At 36.8% G+C, this 9,238-nt stretch overlaps 2 protein-coding genes across 4 annotated transcripts; one reads left to right on the plus strand and one right to left on the minus strand.

The window, feature by feature from the left end:
* Positions 1–1,151: 1,151 nt before the first annotated feature.
* On the plus strand, positions 1,152–4,589 carry LOC130990152 (uncharacterized). 3 transcript variants are annotated; one of them, XM_057914367.1, is made up of 3 exons: positions 1,152–1,349; positions 4,011–4,119; positions 4,196–4,589. In XM_057914367.1, the coding sequence occupies exons 2-3, from the start codon at positions 4,026–4,028 to the stop codon at positions 4,342–4,344; spliced, it is 243 nt and encodes an 80-aa protein (XP_057770350.1). In that variant the 5' UTR covers positions 1,152–1,349; positions 4,011–4,025; the 3' UTR covers positions 4,345–4,589. The 3 variants fall into 3 exon arrangements, with proteins under 3 accessions (XP_057770350.1, XP_057770349.1, XP_057770348.1); XM_057914366.1 differs by having other exon boundaries at positions 1,153–1,372; XM_057914365.1 differs by lacking the exon at positions 1,152–1,349 and adding an exon at positions 1,868–2,027.
* A 427-nt stretch (positions 4,590–5,016) lies between these two features.
* On the minus strand, positions 5,017–8,936 carry LOC130990151 (leucine-rich repeat receptor-like tyrosine-protein kinase PXC3). The gene is made up of 2 exons (XM_057914364.1): positions 5,715–8,936; positions 5,017–5,629 (listed from the first exon to the last, which is right to left on the minus strand). The coding sequence occupies exons 1-2, from the start codon at positions 8,047–8,049 to the stop codon at positions 5,304–5,306; spliced, it is 2,661 nt and encodes an 886-aa protein (XP_057770347.1). The 5' UTR covers positions 8,050–8,936; the 3' UTR covers positions 5,017–5,303.
* Positions 8,937–9,238: the final 302 nt, after the last annotated feature.

The following is a 9,238-nucleotide window of genomic DNA, read 5'->3' on the forward strand; positions in this document are numbered from 1 at the left end:
TATACGATGGTATTAAGTTATTACTCGAAGGTATGTTTGCCACATTCAAAAATCACCTAATAGTAGCAACAGGTTACATGTACACTAGAATGATAAATATGCCACAATATTAAACTATTAGACGATGGTATTAATCAATTATGCGACGGTATTTATCAAAATTTCGAAGGTATTTAACTATTATATGAAGGTATTTACAAATCATTGAAAGAATACTTAATTACAGACACAATTGCATGGACACTATCATGATAGATATGCGACGGTATTAAATCATTAAGTGATGATATTTATCATTTGTACGACGATATTTACATATAATGCGACAGTATTAAGTTATTACTCGAAGGTATGTTTTCCATATTCAAAAAACACCTAATAATAGCAACAAGTAACATGTACACTAAAATGATAAATATGCGATGGTATTAAACAATTACTCGATGGTATTTATTAATTAATCGACGGTATTTACAAAATATGTGATGGTATTTAGAATAAAAGTAAAAATTACCTTCGGTATGCCTCTTTCGATGATAGATATGGGATGGTATTATAACTCAACAAATATAACCGTTGATATATATTTGAGAATATTTGTCTTCTGTTTTGAGACAACTTGTTTATATTGTAATGTGTTGCGTTTGATTCATCCTCTAAACATATATAGAGGTCTTTATTAATTAACCTGTGAATGTACTTGAAAGAACTTTGTATTCACATGAAAGTTTTTAAAAGTGAAAATGTTATGGTACATACACTAGTTAAATTATACAAAAGAAAAATAAATAAAATAAGAAGAAGAAAGAGTGATATCCGACGGTATAAACCAAAATAAATAAAAATGTTGAGCACATATTGTTGCGGTATAGTGTATATGCACATAAATTATTGAGGTTGATAGTTAGGCACAAAAAATGATAAAGCACAAGAAGATAAATGGTGGAGAATCAAAGTACAAACTCAAATCAGTGTATTTCAATTAACAAATCATTGAAATTGTCTGACATCAAAGAAGAACCGTGAATGTAGGTGTAGTCAATAAATATTAAAAAATAAAAATGGTTAGAAGTGGTAGATGATTTAAACTTTGGTTATAAATGGTAGATACTTTTTAAAAGTTGGGTAGTTTGCAAATCCCCCAAGAAATAATGTGAGTGGACTCAGTAATCCCGCCGCTTATTGATTCACGCACGATTCACTCGTAGTCCAATTCCACTTCTTCCATTTCCCATTCTATTTCTCCGCTCCCCTTTCATTTATGCTTTCGATATCTACTCGACTCCAGCGTCGTCAGTAGCTTGCCGCCGCTATCTCCCTCTCATCTCGTCTCATGCCTCCTCCTAATAGTATGTGGATTTCGATTTTATCGGTAAATGCTTCTCAATTTAAACTTTATTTTTATTTGGAATGGATGGATGATCTACTATTTGTCTTGGCTGATTGTAATGATTTGTTAGATTAATATGTATTTCGTTTTTTTTTTTTGGATTTTCAAATTTCTTTTGTACTATTTCAAATTTTTCGATTCAGATAGAATTTTATTCCAAATCTTTTGAAAATTTGTATTCAAATTTTCCAATAATATGGCTCGAATCCAATTGAATTGAATTGAATTTTAAGAAAATTTTGAATTTTCTATTCGAATCGAGCAAAAATTCGATCCGAAATGTGAATGGTCATTTCTATTTGGACCCACAAACATATGTAATTACGAGTGAAAAATAAAAATAAAAAAGTATATTTGATTAAATAAAATAATGTATACTGGTTTTATTTCAAAAGAATAGGACAAAATCGGGTTGAAAATGGAAATACGCACGATAGTTTTTTATTTTAGAACTTAGAAACGGCGCCGTATAGAGCTCTCATGTCAAACGACACCGTGTGGCTTCCCGAATTCCACATATATCTTAAAATCTTAAAATCCAGACATGTACATAATACATTCAAGTCTAATCGCCATTCCTCTATTCCTAATACTACCTGAAAGATTCAAGTTTCCACAAATCTGCCGCGTCCGTCGCGTAAGCTCTCTCTCTCTCTCTCTCTCTCTCTCTCTCTCATATTATGTATCAGTCTTGTGTGTAGCGGTCGTTCTTTTTTTTTTTTTTTGTGAATAATCTGGATCGGAAAATTAGGGCTTTCAATTTACTAGTATTTTTTTAATGAGATTTCGGTGTTTGTATCTTGCTCCGTTTTATTTATTTTATATTATTTTGTTGTTCCATTTGTAAACTTAGAACTGTTTTGTAACAATTTGATGTAAATTAGGGCTTTGGTGTGTTGGGGTATCGCTATTATTTGCGCGTATGTTTGTGGTAATATTGGGACCGGTTATTGGCTTTCGGAAAATATCTGTTAATAATATGGCCATTTTGATTGTTATATATTATGAAAAAAAGGAATGTGCCTATTGGCATGGCCCATGGGTATGTGTTGTGTTGCAATTCGAATCTCCCACAAGGTTTGTGCTTATTCTGATGAATCAGGATATTTTGCGTGCTTTGTGTAATGAATGAAGGATGGAAAAATCATTGAAAAGTATCCAGTTTGTAACTGTTAAGTGTTGGTAGTCTTAGCTCTTATTCAAATATCTGATTGGAAAATACTCTGTTATTTTGTTTTCATGGACAACGTGATATATTGTTTATGCAGCAAGAAGAGGTTCTAGAGTTCATGGATATGTAGCAATGCTCTTTAGACTCCTATTGTCCCTACATGTTAACTGTAAATATAAAATGCAATTTTTCTATGATTTCTCCAACTTTGCTCTAGATCTTTTAGATTTGAGCCTTTCCTTGACTAGGTTTACGCAATGTTGCCTTTTAAATAAATTCCTTGTGTCTTCTGTTATAAAAAAAATACTCCCTCCGTCCGCCAAAAGTATTCCACTTTGGCCGGGCACGGAGTTTAATAAAATGTGTGATGATATTGATGTAGTGGAGAAAGGGTCCCACCACTTTATGAGATGTGTGGTTGAGATTGAATTTGGGGTGGGTTTTTTGTAAATAAAGAGTGTTTGTAAGGATAAAATATAAAGGTGGATGGTGGGACCATGGCTTAAAAAGGAAAGTGGAATACTTTTTGCGGACGCCAAATATAGTAATTGTGGAATACTTTTGGCGGACGGAGGGAGTATTGTTTTCTAGTGATCTTATCATACTGATATCTTCGCAGAACTTTTAGGTTCCAATCTTAAAGCTAGTGTTGTGCCTTTCAATTTTATTGTTATTGCGTGTACCTTTCTCCAATAATACTTCTTAATGTTAACTTTGCATTAGATCTGCATAGGAAGGTTTAAATTAGTGTCTGTATTTATTTGGCAGTATGTATCTTGCAAGCTTGGTTGAGTTTCAAACACACTCTGCTAGAGAACCATTTTCTGTTCACTGGTTTGCCTCTCAAGTCGTTGATTCATGCCATATACTCCCTCCGTCCCGGAAGAGTATGCTTAGTTTGTTCCGCACGGCTTTTAATAGATGTTAGGTGAGTGTGTTGTGAGTGGAGAAAGAGATCACTTTTGTAATGAAGTGGAGAAATAAATGTGGGCCACATTGGTAAAGTTGTAAATAAGTGTTAAAAGTTGGGATAAAAAATAAGGGGTTAGTGGTGGAGTTATGTTCAAAAATAGGTTGTGCATACTCTTGTGGGACGGACAAAATAGGAAAGTGAGCATCCTTTTTTGGGAGGGAGGGAGTATAATGTATCTAGAAAACATAAAATTGGTTTACAACTTAGCATTCTCTTATCTTAAGCTTTATGTGGAATGGTGAGTTTAGAAATGAGGGTCGAATCTCTTGTAACATATTTGGTTTATTATGTGAATTTATTTTACTGTAGATATTAAATTTATAACACTAATTTTGATGAATTTGAGTTCACCTTGTATGCGGTATGCACGCAGTTAAACTTCTCCCTCCAAATAATCTCCATCCATTTTAATATTTCTTCAATTATTATATATTGGTCTTTGAATTATAATTATTCTTACTTAATTTAACTTGCAGCTTTGGGAGTGAAAAATGTCGGGCAAATACATCTTTTCTGCTTTTGTGGGATCCCTTGCTATTGCATATGCATGTGACTATTTGATTTCTGACCAGAAGATTTTTGGAGGTTTGTATTTCACTTTCAATTCAGTTCTTCATAACTGTCTCCGGCGGTCCATTAATGAATTGCATTTTGACCTTAGGTACCACTCCGTCAACTGTTTCGAACAAAGAATGGTGGCTGGCTACTGACAAAAAGTTTCAAGCATGGCCGCGAACTGCTGGTCCCCCAGTGGTGATGAATCCCATCAGCCGCCAGAACTTCATCGTGAAAGCCAGCCTCGACGAGTAAATGCTCTTATTACGAGTCCTTCCGCTCTGCCCCCATGATAAAAGACATGATTGATAAAAATGGCATACATTTTGTAGAGTGAATCTTGTGTTGGAATCCTGCTGATGGTTCACCACTGCTTATCTGAGTGTAGATCTCCACTTCATACTGTTGTTGAATTTTTATTTTAAATAAGTTTTGTATGCTTGACATATTTCTTGGGATTTATCTCATCGTTGGAAAATATTATGATTATTGTTTGATCATTGATCATGCTTTCGAGGCAGATGGTTTCAAATTTTAATTTTAGGATTTTGTGGTTTAACTTGGACTTTTATTTGCTAACTTCAAAGCAAATCTATCTGTATAAAAATTGTCTTATTCATACTATTGATTTGCCTCGTATATTTCAATTGTATATTTAGTAGAAGGACAATAGTTTAATTTGATATATTTATTTATTGTTATTATGATCAGAAATTTAGATAGTAGTATCCTTATTTTGTTATTCTTTTAGTGATTTACTAATATATACATATTATATACTCTGATATAAGATATGACCTTTTCTGTCTAAGTCTTTTAAAAATTATAATGAAAAAATTAATCTGTTTTTCACACATCTATTATTTAAAGCTATATACTTACGTACATCGCACTAAGGAATAAGGGCTTTCTCTTGGTGAGAATCTATGATGAAAACCTTTACAAATTCTTATTCTCGATATAAGATGCAACTTCTCATACAAACGTTACATAAAAATGATATTTGAGCCTACACCACTATGGGAATACACAATGGTAGTTCTGCAATTACATCATGCTGCATTTTTATCTTCCTAAAAGACCCCCCTCTCTCTCTCTCTCCATCTATTTATAAACATTACAGCTTCAGTTAACAATACGATGGTCGTTCTTGCACAATGTGTTGTGGATCATCAACGAGAAGTTAAGTTGTCTTCTCTGGTTGAGAATGAGCTCTAATCTTGCTTGATTTCTTGAAGCATTTCGACGACGCTCTTCATCTTAGGCCGTTTCGCAGGCGTGCTATCGGTGCAGAGCAGAGCTACTTTCAAGGCTGCAAGCATGTCTTTCCTGCAAGCAAATGATATAGTGCTTAGCCTCGCATCGAGAATTTGCTCGGGAGTGTCGCCTCGAGCAGGAGCAGTGTGCACCCACTTCACCAAATCGATCCCCTCGCCAAAGGCCTCGTCTACGGGCAGTTGAGTCGTGAGGATCTCGAGCAGCACAACTCCATAGCTGTAGACATTGCCTGGTGCTGTAACTTGCATAGTATACGCATATTCTGCCAAAACAGGTTAAAAAATAGTCAAAGTTTTATAATGGGATATAGCAAGAACTGATTGATTGATGCAGTGAAGATACCATACCAGGAGGGATGTATCCAAATGAACCAGCAACAGCACTGATGCTTGCTGTCCCTCTAGATGGATCTAGAAGCTTCGAGATCTCTACTTCCCCGACCAACGGATTGAAGTTCGAGTCCAGAGCCACGTTGCCTGAAGAGATATCAAGGTGGATGATGGCCACATGATGGAGGAATGCCAGCCCTTCAGCCACCCCAATGGCAATGTTGAGCCTCGTTGGCCAATCCGGTTTCTTGGTGGAGTCGTGGAGATACTGAGCCAGCGTGGCGTTGGGACAATACTGATGCAACAACAGCACAACATCTTCAAACAAGACAAACCCTATTGGTCTCATCAAGTTGTCATGGCACAGCTTGCTTAGTTTCTCGACCTCTCGTACCATCTTGCTCCGGTGGTTGACGACAGTTTTGTCCATTGATCTCAGCTTCCTAACTGACAGAGTCATCCCGGAAGGCATGTCTGCTCTGTACACAGTGCTGAACGTGCCCGTGCTGAGCAAGTTCGAGTCCTTCATGGTTGCTCGAGCAACAGCATCAAAGTCTATCGCCTGCTGCAGGTTTTCGACAAACACATTTCCTGCTAAGATCACTGGATTGGCACTAGCTTCATCATCTTCAGCAATTCCTGCATCTTTGGCAGCTTTCTCTTGCCTCTCCCTCATCATAAACAGCAACACAATCACAGTCACGGACACGAACACAGCCAAACCCGAACCAATAACAGCTAATATGATCTTGTAAGAGACCTTGTGGTGGTAAGCATCGCGAGCAGAATCATCAAGACCACCACAGGAAACGCTCAGAGGCTCACCGCAGAGCCCTTTATTTCCAAGAAAGCTTGAATTCAAGCTTTTCTGAAACGGTATGAATGAGGGTATCGGGCCACTGAAATGATTGTTGGAGAAGTTAACCTCTATCAAACTCAACATCCCTTTCAATGCAGATGGAATGCTCCCACTAAGCTGATTGTTCGATACGTCCAAAGACACCAGCTTGTCCAGTCTCCCTAGCTCCTCAGGCAGCTGCCCGTGGAGACGGTTAGAGCTCAAGTTCAAGGCAATCTGCAGGTTCTTGATATGCCCTATCTCCGGGGGAATAGTTCCAGTCAGATGGTTGCTTCCCAACTGCAACTCTAGCAGCTTCGTGCAGTTGCCAATCTCGCGTGGTATCTCCCCTCTTATCGAATTCTGGCTCAACAGCAAGAACTGCAGTCTTGAAGCATTGCAGATACTGTCAGGAATAGTGCCATTCAATCCATTGTTGCTCAAATCAAGCTTGTTCAGATTCTTGCCCCTCAAAATCGGAGTTGGGATATCTCCAAACAGGCTGTTCCCGGACACAATCAGCTCTTGCAGATTACTCAACAAGCCAAACTCCAACGGTATGGTCCCAAAGAAGCTATTCGAAGCTAGGTTCAGCAGCGTGAGATTCGAGCATTTTGAGAACTCCATCACAATCACACCCGAGAGATTGTTATTGTTGGCCTCAAAATAGGTGAGGCTACTTATATTACCAATCTCTCTAGGAATCCCTCCACTCAAATTGTTGTCACCAATCCGAACACTCGAAAGGCCTCTGCACTTCCCAATTGCCTCAGGGATACAACCACTAAACCTATTCTGAGTCAGAACCAGAGTTTCTAGCTTCTGCATTGCAAAAATGCTCTCAGGGATCGATCCCTCCAAATAGTTCGAATGCAGGTTCAACAACTTAAGCTCACTAACTAAACCTAACTTATGAGGAATAACGCCACTCAGTTCATTCTCATAGGCAGTAAAGACTCTCAAACTAGTTAAGTTCCCTAACCATAGAGGGATAGAGCCATTCAACCTATTCGAATACAGCCTCAAATCTTGCAACTTCACTAGGCTCTCAAGCTCATCAGGGATCACACCGTTGATCAAATTATTCGAAAGGTTCAATGCCTTGAGATTTCTAAGCCTGCCAAACTCTAGAGGAATCGACCCTTCAAAGGCATTGAATGATAAATCAAGAAACTCAAGCTCAGATAAGTTGACAAGAGCAGGTGGAATCATGCCATGAAACTTGTTGTATGAAAGATCAAGCCATTTGAGTGATTTGAGGTGAGAGATGAGAGTGAGATTACCTTGCAGCCCATGACTAGAAAGATCGAGCCTTTCCACTATTAAATTATTCGAGCTGCAAGAAATGCCAGGCCATGAGCAATAATCAGAGATATTCCCATTCCACACAGAAATTCCAAATTCTTTCTCAATTGCTAATAATGCAGCTTGATCATTCATGATCTGGGCGTTCAAAAGTTGAGACCTTGAAAGCAACCCAAAAAGCAAAATGCTCAACAAACTGAATAATGGCATTTTTTGGGTTGCCTTCACGAATTCTGGAATTAAAGATTTCTTATCTATTCTACCAAGAAGCAAAAAAGGGCAGTAAAAAAATTCAATCTTTTTGTCAAGTTTTTGCTCATGAACAGCATTACTATGGTGGAATGTCACTCATAGGTTAAAGACAGATTTTCAGTAAAGCTGAACCTTGAAAAGCCACGAGGTATAAAAAATTCAAAAATTTCCACCTTTTCAGCGCTGCCCATTTCTAGTCAAGTTGAAAATGAATGAACTTTGAGAGAGAAAACAAAAAAAAAAAAATAAATAAAGAGATTCTTGATCAAAAGACAGCCACCCCTAAAAAAATGCAGAAAAGAGTCAAAAACAACAATGAAAAGCAACACCTTTTGGTGGAAAAGGAACTGAAATTAAGAAGCAAACAAAAGACAGAGAGGGAGAGAGAGATGAATAAAATGCAATGTCACAAATTGTTTATAGATGAAATGAGGTAGCAGAAAAAATGGTAAGCAAGAAAAGCAGCAGTTTTGGTAGAAATGAAGAAAGATGCAAAAGTATTAAACATTGGAGAGCAAGTTTTGCAGCAGAGAAAAAGATAGTTTCTTTGCACAGAAGAAAATGCAGATGATGAAACAACGACTGGTTGCAGTGTTTGGGAAATTGGTTTTTCACGGGTCAGGTGTTTTGTGATACTCTACTTCAGAGAGAGAGAGAGAGAGAGAGTTTTTGTGAGAGTGTTAAAAGGTGAAAGCTGTGTAATGTACGTATATAGCAATACCAACAGCTAAAGCATCACGAGAAATAAGCAACCTATGAATATGAGTCCGATGTTATAGGCCAAACAAAATGGAAATTTATACTCCTATAAGAATTTCAACAACCTATGGTTTATTGAAAAGTCTTGATTGAAATTTTATATTCATGATTGTGTTTCTTTAAATATGCAATAAATGTCATATGGAGTGAGTTTGATTGGATCATAGAACTACTAATATAAATTGTTCCATTTAAAACAAGACGAATCCATGCCATTTATAACAGTACTCCCCCATTACACCTATAATGACATATTTTTCTTTTTAATTTATTTTATTTATAATGACATTTTTCTACTCTACACTCATTAAATATTTTATTCTTAATTTTTGTGTTAATTTCTATTGTGTCATTTAAAGTGGGACGAAAAGAGTAATATGTTAACAAC

The sequence above is a fragment of the Salvia miltiorrhiza genome, chromosome 6 (assembly GCF_028751815.1).
Source record: "Salvia miltiorrhiza cultivar Shanhuang (shh) chromosome 6, IMPLAD_Smil_shh, whole genome shotgun sequence".
NCBI lineage: Eukaryota > Viridiplantae > Streptophyta > Magnoliopsida > Lamiales > Lamiaceae > Salvia > Salvia miltiorrhiza.

Bases quoted from the DNA above. Each gene is read 5' to 3' on its own strand.
- LOC130990152 (XM_057914367.1), top strand. From the start codon at position 4,026: ATGTCGGGCAAATACATCTTTTCTGCTTTTGTGGGATCCCTTGCTATT. The intron at 4,120-4,195 runs GTTTGTATTTCA...TTTTGACCTTAG, and splicing joins TGACCAGAAGATTTTTGGAG to GTACCACTCCGTCAACTGTT.
- LOC130990151 (XM_057914364.1), bottom strand. From the start codon at position 8,049: ATGCCATTATTCAGTTTGTTGAGCATTTTGCTTTTTGGGTTGCTTTCA. The intron at 5,630-5,714 runs GTATGGTATCTT...CTGTTTTGGCAG, and splicing joins ATTTGGATACATCCCTCCTG to AATATGCGTATACTATGCAA.